A 23,847-nucleotide genomic window follows, 5' to 3' on the forward strand; every position below is an offset into this window, starting at 1 on the left:
CCAGTCGTCTTTGGTACCTCTTCAGTGTCATGACTTAGGACTTTTGAAAGGCATGACTAGACACTATTCATGGTCATGATTTACACAACTCATAAGCTTCATATTCATGCACGTTAGATCTCCGAACTGACTGTGTCATGACAAGCGAATAGGACTGATGACTTAACTACAATGACTCCCACGACATGACTAGGCATTACATAACATTTATTACCACTTGTAATTGTAAACACAGTTATGGCTACCAGACTAATCCTAATCTGACTCCGTATCACACGTTACATTTTGCTTCCATATTGCTTACATGTTTTGCTTTCACATTTTGCGGACACGTTTCTCATGCTCACTCCGGTGTTTAGGCATACTTATCTGGTTTGATATAGATTGAAGAATCAAGGTACAATATCTGTGAAGAGCAAGGTCTGTTGCTTGAACAATATAAAGTCTTGAACATGTCTGTCTTGAACATGTCTGTGAAACTAATAGTGAAGTATAATGCAGTTACGTTAATAATAATGCAGTCGTTTAGTGCTCTCTCTTTCACATACCGTATTGTTCACGAGAGGGGTATGAAAGCCTTTAGCGGCAAATGTTTTTCACTGCATGCACGGCTGATCAACACAATGCTTGGGAGAGGCTCGCTGAGCTGCTTAGGTGATTATGATAACATTTAAAGGTGCTCAACGTCATGCTTTCCGACCCCGTTCTACTTTATGACGGCGAAGATAGCTTCGTGTCCGGACTGTGCTGGGGGATCTCCTGACCACGCACGCTCGTTCATTTAAGCCGTCAATGCTCGCCTTAACACTTAGCTCAGTAAACGCAGCATATGGTAATCTTCGCACAAATTGGATATTGAAGTCATTTTGATACGAAATATATGTGACCAATATCAAGCTTAAGCAAATGGCGGATAGCCGTTCGTTTTGTTCCATTACACAGACGTGGTGAATCAATCAGCCAAGCAAACCAAATATTTTAGACTGACCCCTTTATGGCCAATTTTTATGCATCTTTTTCTTTCTCTAGGTGATGAGATGACCACCAGCCTACAGTCAAATGATTATACGTCTCCTACTTATGACGGTAAGTTTTCGGAAACAGCAGACATAATCACGCTGGATTGCGAAGCATCAAGACTGCAGTGCTGCAAAATAGCAGTAGCCTGGTTCTCTTTCCACAGTCGCATTGTGACTCACAAGACACAAATACATAGTATATATTGATACACCAATTCGTCAATGGTGGCCTGCTGATACACTGTGGTTTTATAAAAGAGTTTTTCCAATTTCGGGGGCGTTTGCGGCATGCAATGTTTAGGCACAGGAGAATCAGCGAAGCCGGAAGTTTAAAATTTCGTGGCCAATACTTTAAGGTCGAAAGAGAACCATGGCGGGCTTTGTATGCTTAATTAATTTCGAAACTGTTCTCCTGCATTTTAAGTAAACGTTGTGGTTAGTTTTAAAGCTTTACGTAATAATAAATTACCTAAACCAATTTGCAAACGTTTTTTTTTTCGTATTTAAGGGAAGTGAATGGAAGCTTCATTTATAGACGAATAATTCTCAAGAAGAAAGATAAATGCCGTTCTTAACAGGCCTGGCCGAAAACTCCTTATAAAGAGATAAGTGCTTCATATTGGTTTCCCTCCTCACAGACGCAGTATCGACGCTCGCAGTGTTGTAGTGTAAGCGTAGTTTTCTAAGCGCTATTTCCTCTTTTGGGTATAGGACCTCAGGACGTAAACCCATCACCAGCTGATCATTTTAAATTCACACGTTAAATACATTAGGGCTTTCCTCCTTTAGTCTGATGTCTCGGATCGCAGTAAATAAGCCACCTCCGCCCATTTTCCCGAGAGACGGAACAAGACTGTTCACTTACGTCCGTGACAGCTGTTTTCTCAAATGCTTCAATGTTTTCTCAAACACTAATTTCTTCCTACCATGAAACCACAACTTAAACCAGCTGAACGACGATTGAAATGTCACGTCACAGCTGTGTTATTTAGAGAAAGTCTTCCTGACAGCCTCAAAGTGAAAGCAATCTTGCTACAAAACAGGGCCACCGAAGACGAACAAAGAACAAAGGTGCTATATCATGTCGGCTAAAGTATTTAGTTTATTTCAATTCTCAATAGTTTATAAACACCTCTCCTTCTTTGGACAGAACGGATAAGAAATCAAGCAAACGTGTACTGCTGCAATCCTTATGTCAGGAATGCGTGATTACGTGGTAGACAGCGTGCGTCTTTAAGAAGTTACATGGCTAAGGGTTACGACGGTGCCGCAAATCAAGTGCCGAGAGCGGCGATTTTTCCTTTGTTATCCTTGCCCTGTGCATTAAGATATTTGCATACGCATATTGCATTTTTGCAGAGTGCACTGTCTCTTTTAGTTTCTTGCCACTTAGTATGCCCGTCCTGTGCAAAAAGCGGCTCTTCTCTTCTTTCTAAGGTCTTATCTCCCGTTGGATTCATATAAACAAAACATAATGATGATTACACTAATTATAGTTGTGGCATGCAGAATGTCTTTGCACTCAGTGTGTGGCATCTCGCATCGGTTAACATGTCTCAACGTCTCATGTGTGCGTCATTCGGAGTCCTTTCTCATCCTCGTGGTCTGTCTCTCTGCCAAAATGTCAATTGATCTTTGCTGCCCTTTTATTCCCAGCTGTCACCGCCACTACAGGCCTTTTGCTTCATAGCCGCCATTTGGCCATTTTGGTCATTACCGCAAGCTGCGGTTGCACGTGGTATTCACAGATATATGTTGTCTTTGTACGTACCGCTAGCCACGCTGCGGATGTCTCTGTAGGGATCAGGAGCCCCTCCGATGAAGAAGGTTTCCTGCAGCTGGCTTCGTTGCTCTTCAACAGAACATCCGTCCTGCTTTAGCCTGCAGACCTCCTGCCAATTCCAATCGTTCCGAGCCAGGAGGCGTCTTAAATTGTCTGGACCTCTAGCAGTCACAAACACAACACGACAGATGCGCTTCAACCAAAAAGATATTCGTGCGACTCAATAGCGTGCACAAAACAACCTGTGTAATATATAGTTCTCCAGAAGCTTTTCCATTGCTCTCAACATTTTAATAAGAGTCGAAAACTGGGCTTCCTGTTCATTGAGGCCGACAAAAAATTTATTTTCATTTTTATATTAGTCAGTTCAGTTCAGTCGTGTCCGACTCTTCGTGACCCTATGGACCATGCCACGCCACGCTTTCCGGTCTCTCACTATCTTCCTAACATCACATAACTTCATCTGCAGCGACTCGAGGCTGCCATCTAACCATCGCGTTCGCTGCCTACCCCTTCTCCGGCGACCCTCAACCTTTCCCAACATCAAATCTTTCTCCAGCGACTCCTCTGTTCTCATCAAATGACCAAAGTACTTGAGCTTCAACATCAGAATCAGGGTTTATGGTCGACAGTATCCACTGATTTGATCTTCTGGCAGTCCAAGGAACTCTCAAGAGTTTCTGCCAGCATAATTCAAACGCGTCAATTCTTCGGCGGTCAGCTTTCTTCACAGTCCAACTCTCGCATCCATACATCACAACTGGAAAGATCATAGCACGAGTTATACGGATCTTGGTTGGCAGATTAATGTCTCTGCTCTTTACTAGGCGGTCAAGGCTAACCATTGCTCTCCTTCCCAGAAGCAGGCGTCTCCTAATTTCATGGCTGCAGTCTCCTTCCGGGGTAATCTTGGAGCCCAAGAAGAGAAAATCTGTCACATCTTCCACTTCTTGTCTCTTGATGCTCCAGGACTTGATAGGGCAAGACGCCGTGATCTTTGTCTTTTTAATGTTCAGTTTAAGCCCAAACTCCTCACTCTCTTCTTGTACGCGCATCAGAAGTCTCTTGAGGTCCACTTCACTTTCTGCCATTAAAGTGGTATCATCCGCATATCTAAGGTTGTTCATAGGATTTCCAGCAACCTTCACTCCAGCTGAAGACTCGTCCAGACCGGCCTTCCTCATGATGCACTCTGCATATAGGTTAAATAGGCAGGGCGACAGTATGCAGCCCTGCCTCACTCCTTTCTCGATCGGAAACCAATCAGTAAGCCCATGCCCAGTTCTGACTGTGGCCTCTTGCCCTTCATACAGGTTCCTGAGGAGACAGATGAGGTGAATTGGAACTCCCATCTCTTGGAGAGCTTGCCACAATCTGCTGTGATCTACGCAGTCAAACGCTTTCGCATAATCAATAAAGCAGAAGTAGATGGGTTTCTGGAACTCTCTTGCTTTTTCCATGATCTAGCGAAGGTTGGCAATTTGGTCTCAAGTTCCTCTGCCCTTGCAAAACCGAGCTTGCACGTCCGGAAGTTCCCGATCCACATACTGGTGCAGCCTACCTTGGAGGATTTTCAACATCGCCTTGCTAGCACGCAAAATAAGCGCAATCATGCGGTAGTTGGAACACTCTTTAGCACTGCCTTTCTTTGGAATGTGGATGTAAACTGACCACCTCCAATCCTGTGGCCACTGCAGGGTCGTCCAAATCTTTTGACATCATGTATGCAGAATGTTAACAGCATCATGGTTGAGGTTTTGAAGCAATTCAGCTGAAATGCCATCAATTCCGCTAGCTTTGTTCTTAGCAAGGCTGGCTAGGCCCATTCAACTTCACTCTTCAGGATGCCCGGCTCGAGATCAGTAATCACAACCGTCTTATGTTGGGTTTGTACATTCGGGTCCTTCTTGTACAGATTTTCTGTGTATTCCTGCCACCTCTTCTTTAACTTTGAGGCTTCAGTGAGGTCCTTGCCTCGTTTGTCCTTTATCACGCCCAGCTTAGCACAGAAGCTTCCTTTGATATATTTGATAGTCTTATACAGAGCTCTTGTGTTCCTTAATTGGCTGTTGTCTTCAACTGCATGGCATTCTTATGTCTTCTTGCTATTTTCTGAAAATCCGCATTCAGAACCTTGCATCTTTCTCTTTCCCCCATAACTTTTGCCACCCTCCTTTCCTTAGCTATTTGCAAAGCCTCTTCAGAAAACCAATTTGCTTTCTTGCATTTCTTTTATTTTGGAACTACTTTAGTAGCAACTTCTTGTATTATATCACGAACATCAGTCCACATCTCTTGAGGCTCTCTGTCTTCTAGATCTAATTCTTGAAATCGATTCCTCACTTCCACAGCATATTCTGATGAAATTTGATCCAGATCATACTTGAAAGGCCTTCTAGTTTTCTGCGTTTTCCTCAATCGAAGCTTAATTTTGACAACAAGAAGCTGATGATCGGTGCCACAATTGGCCCCAGGCCTTGTTTTTACTGCTTCTATAGCGCTTCTCTATCTCTGCCGGCAAAGAATATAATCAATCTGATTCCTGTACAGACCGTCCGGTGAAGTCCGTGTGTTCTTTCGCCTGCTGTGCTGTTGAAATTGTGTATTCGCTATGGTCAGGTTGTTTTCTTGACAGAACTCTACTAGCCTCTGCCCAGCTTCATTTGGCTCACCAAGACCGAACTTGCCTGTAATTCCGGATATTTCTTCACTCCCGACCTTAGCCTTCCAGTCTCTTATGAGAAAAACGACGTCTGAAGATGGAGTGTGGTCTAAAAGGCATTACAGGTCCGCATAAAATATCTCCACGTCAGCTTCTTCATCAGTAGTGGTTGTTGCATAGACTTGGATAACTGTTATGCTGAAAGGGTGACCTTGAATCCGAAGTGAAATCATTCGGTCAATTTTGGGGTTGTACCCAAGCACTGCTTTGCCCATTCTTCTGTTTACTATGAGAGCGACCGCATTACTTCTCTTGGATTCGTGCCTACAATAAAAGACATAATGGTTGCCGGAGTTATATTTCTCCCATTCCGGTCCACTTGAGCTCGCTGATATCCAAGATATCAATGTTCAATCTGCCCATTTCTCGCTTGACGACATCCAGTTTACCTTGCATCATAGATCTTACATTCCACATTGTTATGTGATATATCTCCTTGCAACATCGTACCTCTCGGTTACTTCCCGACACATCCACAACTAAGCTTCCTTTTGGCTTTAGAGCAGCCTCTTCATTCGTCCTGGCGCTACTAGGAATCGCCCTTTGTCCATCCCCAGTAACATGTGGGACTTCAACCTGGGGGGCTCATCTCCGCTATATCATTAATGCCATTGTGACTGGCCATAGGGTTTTCTTGGCAGGAAATACTGGAGTGGGTTGCCATTATTTTTCAAGTGAATCACATTTTGTCAAAACTCTCTGCCGTGACCTGTCTATCTTGGGTGGCCCTACACAGCAGAGCTCACGACTTCATCGAGTTTTGCAAGCCCCTCCGCCACAACAAGGCAGTGATCCATGAAGGTGATCACTGCCTGCACTCGAAAGGGATCACTTTATATTAGTAGTTTGTTCTATTTTGATATTTCCATCAATATGATGACCGTACATGCATTTGTAGATTTGTGTAGAATTGTGAACGAGGTTATTTGGGAATTCGTTTTCATCCGGAACATGTTTAAAGCAGCAAGTTTTCAAAACGGCTCAGCTTTCAAAACCCACAAGATAAATTTGGGAAAGAACATCAGGTTCGGATCAGTGTTTGTCAAATTTTAGCGACTTGATTCGTGCTATGCCAATTCAAGATGGCTTACCTCACAGGATCAAAAAGTATTACGTGAAGCATATATGGCTCATTCAGTCGTAAAGCCACCAGCGTCGCTGTAACCCAATATGTGGAAAGCGATATCACAGAAAATACGCGCGTGATTTTGTACCATATAATTTAAGCAACTGTATATTGTGTAGCGTGCACGATGGTATCTACTCTTTCGCTTCTCGTCTATCTTCTAGTCATATATATCCATCTTCGTACTTCCTTCTTTATATCAATCGTCTAGCCCAGTTGCAAGCTATTTTGCTATAGGAATGAGTACCGACGACATACGCATTGTCTGCTGAAGCGTGAAATGCTGCGCCTTTTTTTCCAAAAACGTCAACCTACACAAAAAAATGCAAAACTATTCGTGGGATGAAATGGCAGAGTTAACAGCGAAGAGATAAAAGCTGCGCCTTCTTTTCCAAATTGAAACAAAAACGTTTAAAGCATTCGAGCAATGAAAAGGTGGTTTTCAAAGCGCTCCACATCTAGTGCAGGGCGAATTTCAGCGTACACATATTTTTTGTCCGCACTTCTGACCTTCTCAAGTGATGCTGTCCACTGCCATCACCCTCGTGTTTGGCAGAAAGAATGCTTATAAGGGCTCTAGTTATCATGGTACTGTCACTGTCATAGTTGCACTCCCTTGTAAGCTTGTGTCAACCTAGGCGGAGCTTCCCAGTTTCCTCCTACTTACGCCGCAGGCTCTAAAAGCGTTTTTATAAAGTAAACGTAGCTCATATTTTTTTCTGCAATTCCGAAGAAAATGGCAACGAGCTCCGTGGATTTTGTGGACATCGACTGGACCACATTTCAAAAGTGTATGGAGGAGGCATGCAAAGACGCCTTCACTGGCAGTTTAGAGGAGACTACTATGTTTGATGCTATGACTGCTTCAAGTAAACACATCTCTTCATCTAAAATAAATACGCTGTGTCTTTGTCATCTAATTACAATGCTTAGGTGCTCTTCTGCGGTAAGCAGAAAGACGATACAGACGAACCAAGTACTTAACTGATCTGGGAGTGGCTGGACGCATGCAGAAAAAAAAATCAAGCGAAGAATGGATAGACTTGGGGATCAGCGCTGGAACTCTTTCTGGCAGCAACTGGATCCCGGAAAGCCCATGTCCCTCATCCAGCGGACTGTGCGGGGCATTCGCACGTCTCCACAGCAAAGTCAGCCATTTCTTGTTTTGGCTGTATATAAAGATCGTGAACAGATAGAGGTAGCAACTGGTTTCCGGGTGCGAAGACCACCTCGGTTTTTCAGCTTGTTCCTGCTGCATCACGGGAATCAGAAATGAATTTCATTATTTCTCGCAAGGAAGTCGATTCTGCTGTTGCCAGATGTAGGCGTTTGTACCAACCAGAAGCAGATGGAAGCATATACGCTGCGCTGTCCCATCTTGGCAACGATGCGTGGGTAGAGTTCCTCAAACTTTATCACAGCTTTTGGCTCGACAATGATGCTCCACAGCAATGAAAATCTAGTCGGCTGTCACCCCTACTAAAACCAGAGAAATCTGCGCTCGAGCTCACATCCTACAGGCACATAGCTTTGGCCAGTTGCATGGGAAAGGTCATGGAAAAGAATGGTTTTTAAACGCCTTGAGTGGTACCTCGAGCACTATACAATATACCCCAAAGCAATGGCTGACTTTCGGTGGGGTCGCTCCTCTATTGACAACGTCATTCAGCTTGTGTCTACGGTTCAACAACAGAAACGAATGAAACGTCTGTGCGTGGCACTCTTTATTGATGTCAAAGGTGCCTACGACAACGAGGCCCATGAAGCCACCTTTGATGCGCTGGAAACTGTGAGCATCGGTGGTCGGCTGTTTGTGTTAAAGAGGATTATCTGACAAGATCAATTTTTATTCAGTGTGAAGGTGGCTCGATTCAAGCGTATTATACCCACCGTGGTGTTCAGCAGTGTATGTGCTCAGTCCTAATTTTTTTTAATCTAACACCCATCGCCCTCCCAGAAAACCTCCCTTCCGCCGTCCAGATGTCAATGTATGCCGATGACATCTGCATTTGAACCTCCTCAGTGACGCGCCTCCAGGTTCGTACAAGACTTCAACAAGCATCAAAGATATTAACCGAAATAGCGCGCTAGAATTGTACAGAGAAAGAATACAACACACAGACGCACAGAATACACCACACAACACTCCTCGCCTTCTCTTTTTAGTTTTCACTATTCTGGTATTTACTGCGAGCAATGCAATAAATCTTCAGTTGTTAGCGCTGTATCTTTGTGTTATATTACTTCTCTGTCCAGTTTTAGCGCTCTCTGTTTCTGTTGAAAATGATGTACCAACTGACCGAGAAACTTTTTGTAATCAACAGTAACTTATCTTCAGAAACACGGTCTGAGCGTTTCAGTGGAAACGTGTGCGCTAGTGGCATTTACTCGCAAATCTATGAATCAATATCCGGTATGCATTGACAGTCATAATATTTCTCACTACAAAACTCCTCATTTCTTAGGGATTTCTATAGAACGTATTCTATCATGGAGCTCGCATTGCACCCAATTAAAAAAAAGAAAAATCTAACCTCCATCGCTCATTTACTCCGCTTTCTTGTCGGAAAATCATGGGGCTCGTCAGTACATGAAGTGCTGCAGTTGTACAGAGCCCTATATTTAGGATTCCTGCGGAAGAGTACGCTCGTGCGTTCAAACACGTGCATGACTAATTTGTGTGCCCTCCAGGTAGTAGAAGGTCAGGCACTTCGCACATGCCTGGGCCTCCCTCGGAGCGCATCAACACTGGGAAGTATTTCACTCGCCACAGACCATCCGCTTTCAGCGTATATTGTTCTAGACTCTTTGCAGATGCACGTACGACATATTTCAAGGGTCCGCACCATCACCTTGCGAAGATGCCTCTGCGAAGACCGTATTCTGCATTTGAAAAAAACACAGCAACGCACCAGTCTCCCATCCCAAAACAGTTCACTCCGGCATACCGACCTCCATCACCACTGTGGCGTCTGCAGCTCCCATGTGCGCGCCTGGTTATTCCGGGTATATCGAAGAAATCCAACTTATTAATGCTAGCCTTTGAACAACTGACAGTGTTCATGCTACACAAGGACTATTGGAACCACATTCACGTATATACAAATGGCTCAAAAACCTCTACCACTTCTGCATGCGCCGCCGTTGTCCCTGCGAGAAAAGAAAACATTTACCACCCAGTTTCGCTAAAGACTACCTCTACTGGAGCAGAACTGGCCGCAATTCATGCTGCTGTAAATATATATCTGAACAAGGTGCTCAAATGCGGGCTGTGTTCTGCGATTCCACATCTGTCCAAAAATGTCTTCAGTCGGTCTGAGCCATGTCGACCATGAGCCACTTGTAACGGAGGTTCGACATCTGCACCATCAGGCATTACAAGAAGGTCCTAAAATAATCTACCAGTGGATACCAGACCATAGCGGAATTGTTGGCAACAACTTAGCTAACGATGCTGCTCAATCGGCTCCCGATACAACTGACATTTCGAGATACCATTGACAAGCGCCGACGCAGCAAGGCACATTCGACTGATCTCCCGAAACGAGTTAAGACAGTCATGGTCTACGCCTAGAGGGTGGACGTCCTGCTCGTACCAATTTGACCAGTTACCTCAACTGCAAGTACCATTCGGTCTCCCCCGCTGTGATGCTGCAATGTTGTGTCTCATGTGGCTACGAGGGGCGCTTACAAACGCATATTCCTATCTCATCGGCGTGGAAGACTCTCCAAAGTGTGAGTAGTGTGGGTGTGTTGAAACTATCGCGCAGATACTTTGCGAGTGCCCTCAGTTTGGGTGTGCGCACACTTTTCTGGCTGCTACACTACGCCGCTTGTACTCTAGCGCTCTTACTTAAAAAATGATTCTGGGGCCTTGGATGACTCCTTCATCACAAAGGAAATCAGTGAAGGCGCTACTTAAGTTTTTAAAGGACTCGGGGTTGAGTTGAAGACTTTAACTGCGCGTCAGACTTCTTCCCTTCGTGCTCTTTCTGTCTTTTTCCTCCCTTTGTTCCCCTTTCAACATGCAGGGTAACCTACTGGGCATCACCTGGTTAACCTCCCTGCCTTTCTATTCTATTTTCTCTCTCTCTCTCTTACCGACTTTATCTCAAGCACAATCTCCCATCGTAAATTCTACTAATCTAAGGTTACTTTGCCCTTTGTAGGTGCTTTCTCCCATCGCTTTGCATGCTAAGGTTCCAGCACTTTCGGAATCATTATCGATGGGAAGTTCTATTTTTCGTCACCGATTTCTTGGTCATTCCTCCCATAATTATTTTAATTATCGTAAATATTTGTCTAGAAGAGCACCGCTGGTATAGCCTTCCTTCTTTGCCTCTTCGAGAGCGCAGTCAAATTCTTTGCGTGTTTAGGTCAAGCTGACCTTGAGAACATGTTCGCTGCCTTCAATATTTTGTTCTTTCCCATATCCACTACAACACTACCAATGATTGAGATGGGAGCTGTGCCAGTTCTATTTTATTTATGAAGTCAAAGGATTCATTGCCTTGTCGCTTCTGCATCAAATCATCATCCTACTGTCTCCTTTTCTCATATTTTTCGTAATGCTATTTATGAAATTACCATCCGATGGTTGAGCATTAAATACAATGAGTTTGATAAATCATCATAATCACTGCTTACCACACGCTAACATATCGCTGGGTACATTGTGGCTTGTTTGCTTTTTCGTCTTAAAATATAGGCTTTGCAAGACATCTCAGTCAGATTTGTACGTATATTGTTACTTATAATCGATTGCATTTCTTTTGTAACAAATCGGTCAATTTCAGAAAATCACATTTCGAGAAATTCGATTGTTTTTCCTGTAATTGATTACCCGTAATCAATTACTTGTTTGGAAAAGATGCTGCTGGGGCGATGCGTCCTTGACGACGTAATTGTGTCAAATTATTTGACCACACGACTGCGCGCATGGCTGCCTCTAGCATGTTGCGCTGTCCGAGGGCTTCGTTTTCGGTGAAGCGGGATGCTTTTTCGGATTCGTCGTGCCTATAGGTAATTCGTTGTTACAAAAAAAAATTAATTTTTTCTAACTTGCACGATTATTGTTTGAAGTAGTGTTTGAAATAGAGTCTCGCCACGGCAGAATGCATACCTCGGTTCCTGAAAAATGCGGTTCGTAAACCAAGTTGTCCGAAATAACTAATCGCGAGGACAAAAAAATTTAAACACGCTAAAAATGAGGCCTGCTTTTGCACATAAGCGTGGCCATTGAAGTTGAAATTAGAACTAATGTGTAGTCCGTTACATTTTTTCTATAACGTTCTCAAGACTGCTTACCATAATCTCATTCCAATATGTCACATTGCCCATCCCTTCAGCGTGACGCACGATGCCGGTATACGTTCACAATATGAAGTGTAATATATTTTTAACTCGCGATTTACCTTTTTCCAAGACCGCCAGCAGTTCTTCGTTTGCGGAAAGAAGTAGTCCTGCTTCGTAATCCACCTCGTTGTGCGAGCCCTGCTGTAGTCACCCTTCAGCTATTCCTAAATCCTAAATAATAGTACTTCGTGGCCTCCTGCCTGCTTTATTGCTAACTTCAAAATGATGGCACCTATGAGTACTATATATTGCTTTGAAGTGGAGAGTACTACGGAATCTGCTTTGTAGGGAGCGATACATCTAAATGAACAAAGACGCCGACAAGCCAAATGAAATTTTATTTCGAGGTTTCGGCGCCAAGAACGGAGGTCTTATTCACAAGGAAATGACACCAAAAGGGCTTGTGTTTTACCATACTAGAGTAATCGCCGCAAGGATTGCGCGTAAATCAGGCTAAGATTACTCTCGTTGTAAATTAAGCTTGTGAGATGTTTTTTGTAATGCGAGAGATTCGAGATGAAGACGTGATAGAATCTATTCTTTGCACCGATTCTAATCTTAGTGTTTCCTTGGCAGAGAGATGGGCTTCTTACACATCGTAATCTCGTAAAACATGGGCAAGTCACGCACTTCTTTCCAGAACATATGGAATATAGCAGCACGTTTCTTGGTGTGAAGAAGGGCATCTGGTTGTTGAGGTCATGCCAGTTGTCGTTTTGTTTACTTTATGAAGTATCTGCGATAGCCACAACTAGCAAGATCTTTCCGTAATCTTCCTGCGTTCGCAGCTGCGTGATTTGTCCCTCATATTATTTTGGCATGCTGCACTAAACTTCTAACAAATGCCCTTCTGTGAACAGCAGAATGCACAGAACTGAAAGTTAGTAACGGCCCCTGAGCTTATCCCTCCTGATTACGCAAAATGACCACTTTGGCATTCCTGTGAGACGGGGATACCCAAGAGAGGTGGACTGCGTCCATCTGTCCTTGAAACGTGAACTGAATGGCGTCTTGCAGGGTATCCAACTGTGTAAAACACTGGCTTCCTGCGTCCTTAAGAATTATGCAACAAGAATCGTCGATCTAACGGAGAAATATCTTTCGGGGAATGTTGAAGAACGTTATCGCTTGTGGCGCCAGTTCTTTCGTAGTAAGATTATAAGCGCCGTTCCCAGAACGCCTCTTTACAGGCCACTCTGTCTAGCTGTAAACCACTCTACTACAAGCTACTACGTAACAATGGTTCTATCCCCGCTTTTTATAGTGTGTCACTAATACTGAAATCAGTGGTTACAATACGACCAATCATGGATTTTACACGGTGCCTTCTGTGAAGCCTTTCTATATTCTTACACTCTGTTCTTTCTCCACTTGCTAGCTGCGAGGCTACATACGTTGATAACTGATATAAATTTGTTAAGAAGGTCCATGACACCCTGATTGAAGACAGCCACGTATAGTAGGTGAAGTTATGAAGTCCCTGTTCGCCACCGTGCCGACTTACATAGCTGCCCATCAATGCACCGCTGTGCTCTATAATTATGACCGAAAAGATTATCAATAAATGTACGGTACCTGCGCTGGTGTTTGGCTTTCTGCCTGAGCAATACGTACTTTGTTTTTAAGGTTTGGTTTGGCTTATGGTGTTTAACGTCCCAAAGCCACTCAAGGCCATGAGAGACGCCGTAGTGGAGGACTCCGGAAATTTCGACCACCTGGGGTACGTTATCCTCCCCTGTCGTCGCACAGCACATGAGCGCCTATCTTCTCGCCTCCATCGAAAAGCAGCCGCCGAGGCCAGGAATCAAGATCGCATTCTTTGGCACAGTAGCCAAGTGCCCTAAGCACTGCAGCACCATTGCGGTGCTTGTTTTAGAGGAAACGTCTTCAAATGCGTCTACACAACGCCCATGCGTAATTATATTTTGGTGGCGGCCGCTAATTTTACTATGAAAGCATTGAAGCGACAGGCATAAGCCTATTTAACCACTCCCGTCACAAAGGTTCTGCCTCCGTTACATCGACAATCCTCTTTGGATAATTCATGAGGCAACGGTGAACCAGTTTTTGACCCTTGAAAAGCCATTCTGTTCACGTTGTACAAAAAGGTGGACGGCTGCTTACCTTCCCTGGATGTCTTTTTCTCACCGAAAGGAAAACAATTCTGATTTACTGTGTGGAGAAGGGACACGCACGGGGGCCGCCACCTGTATGTCAGTTCGGAACACCTTACCGCGCGCAAAAGGGCAGTTTTCATCAGTTTAATGCACCGTGCGTAAGGCATATGTACAAGCACCAATGATGCAGCTGTGGATGCCGCACCGTGAACGGAATGGTCTCGGTAGCTATGGTTACCCAAGGCGTTTCTTAAAGTCAACAGAACGTCAATTGTCACGACTACGACAACCGGACAGCTCTCTTCATGCCACGAAACATGCTGCTTTCCCTATGTTCTACTAACAAGCGTGTGTCTCGCGCCTGTTTTACGATTTATGCAGTGTAAGTAGCCTATATACCACTCAGTGAAATGCGACAACAGCTTATGAATGTGCAAGACCAGTTTCCGAAAGAGACATTAGCAGGCATTGTCTACACCATTCATTGCTCAGATGATAACTGCTTCTACGTCGGCAAACAGGAAGCTATACGAAACGCTTACGCAGAACTAAACTACTCGCAATAACGCCATTGAAAACCTTGCCGTTACGCAGAAAGTCCAGTTTCATTGGGGCAAGACACGAATCGTCGTAAAAAAAAACAATGACATCAAGGCTTCATCTCGAATCTTTCCTAATAAGAATAACTTCACACACGTTTATTCTCAATGAGGGTAATCTTAACCCGTTTTACGGGCCTTGCGGCGATTGCTCTAGCTTAGTGACCTTTTTAGTATCATCCCATTGCTTTTTGTGCCTCAATGCCAACATAAACCTTATTTCACTGGTCGCCGTACTGTTTTTTCCTAACCCTCACATGCTAATTCTGTGCCCTCCTAAAGCCTCCAAACTTCAGCATCGGCAGCATTCCAGGTACCTCTTATTCAGCAACACCTTTGTTTCTTTGAAAAGGCATATTGCCCAGGCCGTACAGAAATAATGAACGTCTTGTACAATAGTATCTTAAAAGTTGGTGTCACTATTACTTTAGCCGTTGAGCTGAACATCAAATAGCGTTGCAGCTTACATTTCATCATGCGTCGCATGCAAAGCGTCGTGCGCTAGAAAAAATATCAAGATGAATAATTTGCAATTGTATTGTTTAACAGTCATTTTAAGGCCTCTTGGTAAAAGCCATGAGGCGTGGACGCTCTTAGGCTCTGTATTTGAATCTAAATTTTCAATCATATACAAAATTTACAGGTGCTTAAATCGAAGGAGATCGTTTGAGTAGCACCTGCAGAATTTAAAAGCAAAAAATAAGAAATATGGATTCTGATGATGTGGTACAGCCGCTACTAAGTAGCAGCTTTGTGTGAAATAATTCTCCGCAGGCAAGTCAGCAAAAACACAAGGATGGATATATTGTATTGCACCGGCTACAGGAATAACGGTACCCTCGGGTTACTGCACAGTAAATAGAGTAGGCTTTATTCTGAAAATGTGCGCACAGCTATTTTTCTGAAATATCAGCGCTGTTACTGCGCAAACGCTGAAGCGCTATGGCGGCTCTAACATCAGAATGCATTCGGATCTCGCAATAAAACGGGGAAGATTAATGAAGTGTAAATCAATCAAATGAGCTTTTTGTGTTTAGATGGTGAAGAAGACGAAAGTGCCGAGGCACAAGAATGTGGATCAGATGTTTCTTCTGGTGAGTGCTAAGAGCCTGTTTCTTCTCTCTTGATTGTCTGCAACAAACGTCATTAGTACTTTTTCAAGTGGCTGCATAAACTGAACACATAATGAGTTTCACTCATTTAGATTTAAACAAAACTACGTAGTTTCGTGGCTCTTTTCAATGGCACTTAGAGATGTGCAGATTGCGCCGGGACGAAATGCCTTAAGACTAATTCAAAGTATCATGTATTATGATAGAGGCGCCTTACGGGGGCACGGCGCGCCGGTCCATATATGTAATGTTATCGTGAACGGGAGTTCGATAAGCACGAACACCAGACCTATAGGTTTGCATTATATTTTCAAGGAGATATTTTCAAAGTCAGATATGGGCAATATTCCTGTATTCCACGCATCGAAATTTCGTACATCGCGGGGTTTACAGTATTCATTCCCACGCCAAATATGTGAGATATCATCATCTAGGCGATGCTGCGCAGTAGCAAGAGTTGACAAATCTTCGTATTGTCCATGAAGCATTTTGAAGTTTTTATGCCATTGAGTACGTCTGCTGAAACGCGCCGATTTCTCTTGCCACGAGAGCAGCAAACGGGATTCACAAGAGTGTACTGGTGGCGGCAATGATTAAGGTATTAAGGGGTGCTTCTGAAACTGAATCTGAAAAACTTTCAGCTTCAAGTAATGGGTAGCTTGTAGCAATGCTAGTTCTCCTCGCGGCAGGTACCGCGTACCTAATAGCAGTCTTTGAGGCCAATAGTTTTGCTTCGGGAGCCACTTGTGGCCCTAGTATCCAATCTAGTTCCCTCTCTTTTTTGGGGGGGAGCTGGCTGCACTTCTCTCCATGTACTATCTCATGAAGGCGCAAGGTAGCCGTGCATGTAGCGAACCTACCTGACGAAGCCGTAGAACCAATACTGCTAGAACCTCACAGAAGCCTTCAACAGGCGCACCGTACCTGTTATATGAATTTTAGCTTTAGCCCCGTAGGCCCCTTATCTGAACAGTGTTTATCCCAACTTGATTTGTGACCAGAGGAGGATTCATGAGAATGGCTCCCTCCCCGCTCGGAATGAAGCCACTATAGATAACAAGAAACCAAAGAATCGAACCAAGTGACGCCATTATTGTTTTTTCACACCATTGAGTTCTAGTTTAACCTCGTAGAGATGGTATGTATCATTTTCTCATATTTCGGCAGAGAGCAAAAAGGGGCTAAATTACTTTGCAGTTGCCCGCAGTCAACATGCCCCCAAGCTCTCCATTTTCCCTTTCAGCTAAAAAGCGGTTTTCGACGTGTCGCCAAATAGCGCTATATTCAAACCTGTACATCACTTGCCGTTAAGTTGCCAAGAGAACAGTTAATTTACCCCTCGGTGCTGGCGAAACGGAAATTCTGAACGAAGTGTAGCCTGTTTACTAAAACAACTATGGCTAATACACGCAGTTTTTCAAACAAGCTAATTTCATTTCACCCCTTTGTAGAGGGCTCGAACATCGCTCATGAAAACGCGCACAATAACTTACAATAGTTGCCCGCCTCCTCCGACTTTTTGACCGAAATTTACTGAGGTTGAGTGGTTGTGATCCTGGCGGTTCCATCAAAAAGCAACGGATCCTCACGAGTATGTAGTGGCGGAAGCGATATTTTCCGCTCCAAAGACCTAAACACATATATTATGCTCGCAGTGATAGACATAGCACTATCTTATTCGGTAAGCATGAAAGGGAGGAAACGGAGTGCAAGACTAGAGGTGAGTCCTCATTACAGGACGCCACATTGCCGGCTTCTGCTACCGTGCTCAATACGTGAATCTCATGAGCTCGGTTCGCGTCGACCAGCACTTATTCGCACATATCCCCTATAAAAACAAATCTACTCGTCGACGGACATGGAATACACTGATAGAGCGTTTAAAACATGATGTTCATCAGCCCTACTTCAAACACTTCACGAAGGAGCACAACTGTCCACGTGCTTTACGTTGCGGCGATGCTTATGAAGACGTGGCGTGCAATTATCTATGGACTTCCACGTATTCGCTGCGTTTCGTTTCGGCTTAGGATGTGCACGTTCATGCGGACATGCAAATGTTTCGTGAACACTATTTTTGTTTAGATTAAATTACGACATCTTGTAGAACGCGATAAATATCGTAAGTTGCTTGCAAAAAGCCTTAAATAAGTCATTCCCACCTTGAAGGTCAGCCCCAAGGATGAATTAAATCGGAGTATTGCCGTTAACAGCGCGCAATACCTTTCTGCCACAGTAGCAACCTGCAGAAGATATTATTGCGAAAGAACACCTATTGGGTATTGTTCTTAGGCGCCTTTAGCATCGTCATACCCATTCTACGGTCATTCTGGACTAGACATTATAAATTAATATAACAATTTAAATTAACTATGGCGCATTGGAATGCACTTTCCTAAAAAGTTCACGAAGTGATCATTGAAAAATTTCTAGCATATTCTTGCATCTCAATATTCAGCTATGCATTCCTCTAACGAGAAACAAAATGCGCTAAAAGAAATAGTAGTGCCTAAGAGGTGATTATTTAAAAATATCCGTCAACAACTTTCTACCTACTCAGATTACGGAACGTCGAAAGCCACTCCCAGAAGCTATTATCCCAGTTCACAATCGGCGGCTCAAAAGACATCATCACCATAACATCATCCTCCTCAGATTCATTATACCCACTGCAGGGCGAAGGCCTCTCCCATATTCCTCCAATTAACCCTGTCCTGTGCGAGCTGCATCCACTTAAATCCTGCAACGTTTTCAACCTTATCCGCGTACCTAATTTTTTGCGCCCCCTGCTATGCTTTCCTTCCCTTGGAATTCATTTTGTTGCCCTAGGCGACCATCGCTTATCCTTTCTTCGAGCTACATTTCATGTCCATGCCCATTTCTTCTTCTTCCTTTCCAGTAGAATGTCAGTGACTTGAGTTATTTCTCGGACCGACTCTGCACGTTTCCTATCGCTTAATGTTACCCCTACCATTTTTCTTTCCATAGCCCTCTAAGTTGTCCTCAACTTAAGTAGAACCCTCTTTGTTAGCTTCCGCGTTTCGACCCCATAGAGAAGTACAGGTAAGATGCAACTGTTGTACACTTTCCTCTTACCATAATCTCCGAGTGCTTGCCAAATGCGCTCCATCCCAGTCTTATTCTCCTTGTTATTTCCCTTTCATGGTCCGCATCTTCGGTTACTACCTGTCCTAAATAGACATATCAGGCTACTACTTCCAGTGCTTCGCTACCTAACGTAAGCTGCTGTTCTTTTCCTAGGCTGTTGAACATTACCTTAGTCTTCTGCACATCGATTTTCAAACCTACCTTTTTACTTTTCCTGCCTAGGTTTCATCAATCATTCTTTATTCATGCCCTGAGTTAGCAAGGCAATGTCATTAGCAAATCGCAGATTACTGAGGTATTCTCCACCTACCCATATCCGTAACAAACCGCTTCCATTCCATGTTTCTGAATATTTCTTCTGAAGAAGCTGTGAATAGTACTGGAGAGATCGTGTCTCCTTGCCTAACACCTTTCTTTAGGGGAATTTTGTTACTTTCTTAAGGCTTTATTATGTTAGTTTCTTTGGTTGTGATGTATAGATGCGAGAGTTGGACTGTGAAGAAGGCTGAGTGCCGAAGAATTGACGCGTTTGAACTGTTGTGCTGGCGAAGACTCTTGAGAATTCCTTGGACTGCCAGAAGATCAAATCAGTCTATATTGTCGACCATAAACCCTGACTGCTCATTGGAGGGTCAAATTCTAAATCTAAAGCTCGGCTACTTTGGTCACCTGATGAGAAGAGAGGAGTTGCTGGAGAAAGATTTCATGTTGGGTAAGGTTGAAGGTCACCGGAGAAGGCGTAGGCAGCGGACGCGGTGGTTAGATGGCATCCTCGAGGCGCTGCAGATGAAGCTAAGTGATGTTAGGAAGATAGTGAGAGACCGGAAAGCATGGCGTGATATGGTCCATAGGGTCACGAAGAGTCGGACATGACTGAACGACCGACCTGAACTGGACTTATGCAGAACTATGGTTGATGTGCACTCTCTATATATATCTTCCAGTGCTTGCACGTACGTCTACATCCTGATTTCGCATTGCCTCTATGACCGCCGAGGTTTCTACTCAGTGAAATGCTTTTTTGTAATCAATGAATGCTATGTATAAGGCTGTTTATATTCCGAGCATTTTTCTATTACCTGCTTGATGGTATATGGATAATGATCGATAGTAGTGTATCCTTTCCGAAAACCTGCTTGATGATTTGCTTGTTTAAAGTCTAGAGTTGCCCTGATACTATTAGCGATTACTTTGGTAAATACCTTATACACAACAGACAGTAACCTGATTGGTCTGTAAGTTTTGAAATCCTTAGCGTCCACTTTCTTATGAATTAAGATAATGTTTCTGTTCTTCCATGGTTCCGGTATCGTCGATGACACCAGAAATTGCGTATACAGGACGGCCAGTTTTTCTATCATGATATCCTCACCATCCTTCAGCAAATCTATAGTTACCTGATCCCCTCCAGCTGCTTTCCCTCTATTCATAGTTTCTAATGCTTTTTTAACTTCGCCCTTCGTCATTGGCGGAACATCTGAGTGCATTTTCCTACCGCCAATGCCATTATTGTGATGGCTTCGTTGGCTGCTGTAGAGACATTGGCCGCCTTATCCCTTAGCGGATACATCTTGTTTCTGCCTATGCCCAATTTCATCTTCATCGCTTTAAGGCTTTTCCCGTTCTTTACAGCATGCTCAATTTTCTCCATGTTATACTTCCTCATATCGGCTACTTTGCGCCTATTGATTAGCTTTGATATCTCTGCCAATGGTCTGTTGGATTGGAATCTTCCCTACTCTGGCGTTTATTCATAAAATCCTTCGTCTCCTTAGACAACTTACCGGCATCCTGTTTAACTATTCTACCGGCTACATCTACAGCGCACTCAGTAATGATATTCTGAAATTACTGTTGATTGATTCCAGGCTAATGTCGTCATCGTCGGTTAGAGCTAAATATTGTGACATATATGCCCTGCATCGCTGGACAACGATCTTAACAGTGACGCAGAAGACGGCAAAGTGGTTGCAACGTTTAGTGCTAGAATAAGGCTGACGCTGCTATGCTTCTGTGCTTTGTATGCTGTGTCATCCTCAACTAACCTTCGTGCACTAACCTTGCCAGGTATCATCTTGGTGGAGGTGACTAAAGATCCCCGTGTGCACACATAAATCCATGTAAGCAGCCGAAAGCTGGATTTGCGCAGTGGTAGCCACGTACCTGTGATCACAACGTCAACAACGACCTCTGAGGCAGCTCCTACTACTGCAACAACATCGGCGCAGCCACTCGTCTTCACAAAAATCCGCCACCCTCCCATCTTCAATGGCGAAAACAAAACAGATGTTGATGACTGGCTGGACGAATACGAGCGAGGCAGCAGGAACAATCATTGGGACGCGATCATCATGCTGGCCAATTTGATATTCTATTTGGCGGGAACCGCCCGCACGTGGTTTCAAAATCACGAGCACGAGCTGGTGACCTGGGGAATTTGCAAGCAAAAGCTTCACGACTTAATCGGGAAGCCCATTGGACGGGCTCTCGCAGCCAAAACCGAACTTTCGTCTCGCACCCAATCCACCACGGAGTCCTACTTGGCCTACATTCAAGACGTGCTCGCGTTGTGTCACAAGGCGAACAGCTCCATGCTGGAAAGTGAAAAGGTAGGGCACATCCTCAAGGGCATCGCAGATGACGCGTTCAGCATTCTCTTCGGCATGGATTGCTCTACCGTCGAGTCGGTGCTTCACGTTTGCCGAAGATTCGAGCAGGCTAAACAACGACGCCTGGTAAATCGCTTTGAACGCCTTCCGAACACGGCAGCCACGTTATCCTGCGATGAACTGGCTCCTCTGCAACTGCCTTCTCAGTCCGCAACAATGACTTGGATCGTAAGGCGAGAACTCGGGGCCTTAGCTCCTACATCATTCCCATATCAAGTGCCTGACACCGTGGCCATGATACAGGCTGTTGTCCGACAGCAACTTTCCAACGTCGGTCTTTCCTCCAACCCCGTACCGCCCTCGTCACCATCGCATCCTGTTCCTGTAGTGGCTGCTGCAACCACTAGCCAAGCTCCCCCACGTCGGTACGTTAGTCGAAATCCTGCAGAGTGGCGCACGTCAGATGACGGGCCAATTTGTTTTATTTGCTGTCGAGCCGGCCCCACTTCCCGTTATTGCCGCAGTCGCACCTTCCCCACCCCTCGTTCCTATTACAATGCTGACCGTCGGTAGTACAACGGACCTCGACGCTTCCCTGGCCAACCTGAAAAGCTCCGCCCCACATATGATGGACATAGACACTTCCCTCCTCAACCAGATGAACCTCACACTGAAGCCGTCTCAAGTGTCCGTCACTCCAGCCGATCTCCATCTCCACGGTCTCGTCGATCTCGTTCACCGCTGCCTCGTCGCAACTCCTCCGCATAATACGCCGGCGCCCACTCGGGAAACTAGCGAGTGCAGCGCCCGGGAGTGACGCTGCATTACCGACCCGGACTGTCAACTCGGAACTGACCTTCGCACCCGGACGTAACCTCATTGACATTTTTGTAGACGGAGTCTCAGTTTCTGCCCTTATTGACACTGGCGCCACATTTCTATCCTCAGTTCCTCACTCCGTTAACGCCTCAACAAAGTCCTCCCACCCGCTTCCTCATCTACCGTTCGTGTTGCTGATGGCAACCCAGCTACTGTGATTGGTATGTGTACTGCGAGAATTACCATTGCCGACCGCCATATCCCTGTCCTACTTACAGTCCTCACCAGTCGCCCTCACGACGCTATATTAGGACTCGACTTTTTAACTGCACATTCCGCGCTCATTGACTGTTCTTCTGGACTGCTTCATCTCGACCTGCCACTCTCTCCTGACAAACAGGCCTCTGATACTTCAACGCTCCGTCTCCGCACCTCTACATTTACGTGTCATCCTCAACTAACCTTCGTGCACAAACCTTGCCACGTATCAATATATATTCTGTAGCGTGATCCTAAACTCTTCAGCCCTCCCCCTCATTGCGAATTCGTTGATGAACTTCTTTCTTACTAACCTGTTTCGTTCCCTTTTCAGATTTAGACTAATTCGAGACCTTACTATCCTGTGGTCAGGCGCGTAGCCAGGGGGAGGGCTTATGGGGCTCTAGCCCCCCACGACATTTTTTTGTACTGTCATACACCGCAGACCAAAACAGCTACCAGAGCCGGAAATCAATCTGGACTTTGTCTCCAGTATGTCTTTTTCACGCTCAAAAAGAGATTTCTGCGGGAATAAAAAAAGCGAAAGGTGCATTTAGTTTTCTGAAATCATCCATCGGACCATACAAAGGAGACAAGCCATGCTACTAAATAAGCTGATAAAGCACGCAGAGATGGAATGCGTGGGGAAATAATAATAATAAAAAAAAAAACTAAGAGAGAGCGTGACGCCACGTGCGCAGCCTCCACAGGCGAAACTCGATCTTCTGACGCCGCGCTTTCTTCTCCCTCTCGGGCCTCTTGTTCGCACTGAATCTAGGTGTTTTTATGTTGAAGTGGTCTGCTGAGAGTCCTCGTCTGTTCGTAACACTTTAGTTTGTCAGAGTGCAGATGCTGCATTATAATCAAAATTATAAGCACACTGGAGAGAGTGCAGAGAACAATTTCATCCGCGGGTCCGTCAAGAACACTACGTATTCGAGCTAATGTTAATTGTATATGGCTGAAAAACTGCCTGTGAAGAATTTTCAGTTCTGAAATTGTTAAATTAAACGAATGATTTTCGTCTGAAACAATTTATGTGCAGGATACTCGATGGATCACGAAAGCCCCGGATGGTACTATTCTTCCGTGCAATCTTTGCATCCCGGCATGCAGAATTTATGGCGCAGTTGAGAGGTGACAGGTTGGCGACAGGTGTCTCGATACTGAGGAGGCTGAGCAGCAACGTCAGCCCCCCTCGAAAAAAATTTCTGGCTACG

At 44.6% G+C, this 23,847-nt stretch overlaps 1 protein-coding gene across 5 annotated transcripts in view; it reads left to right on the forward strand.

Moving 5' to 3' along the window:
* The window catches only part of LOC146175042 (uncharacterized), a 109,306-nt gene that overhangs the window by 16,649 nt on the left and 68,810 nt on the right, over positions 1-23,847 (forward strand). For all 5 annotated transcript variants that reach the window (XR_014702083.1, XR_014702082.1, XM_084584394.1 and 2 more), the window contains 2 exons: positions 1,030-1,086; positions 15,759-15,815. Coding sequence is in view for 3 of the 5 variants with exons in the window: in XM_084584394.1 (XP_084440520.1) it covers positions 1,030-1,086; positions 15,759-15,815 (114 nt within the window). In the remaining 2 variants the exon portion in view is untranslated. The remainder of the gene's footprint in view (positions 1-1,029; positions 1,087-15,758; positions 15,816-23,847) is intronic.

This window comes from Amblyomma maculatum, chromosome 11 (genome assembly GCF_055883805.1).
Source record: "Amblyomma maculatum isolate TAMU_Amacu chromosome 11, ASM5588380v1, whole genome shotgun sequence".
NCBI classification, from domain to species: Eukaryota; Metazoa; Arthropoda; class Arachnida; order Ixodida; family Ixodidae; genus Amblyomma; species Amblyomma maculatum.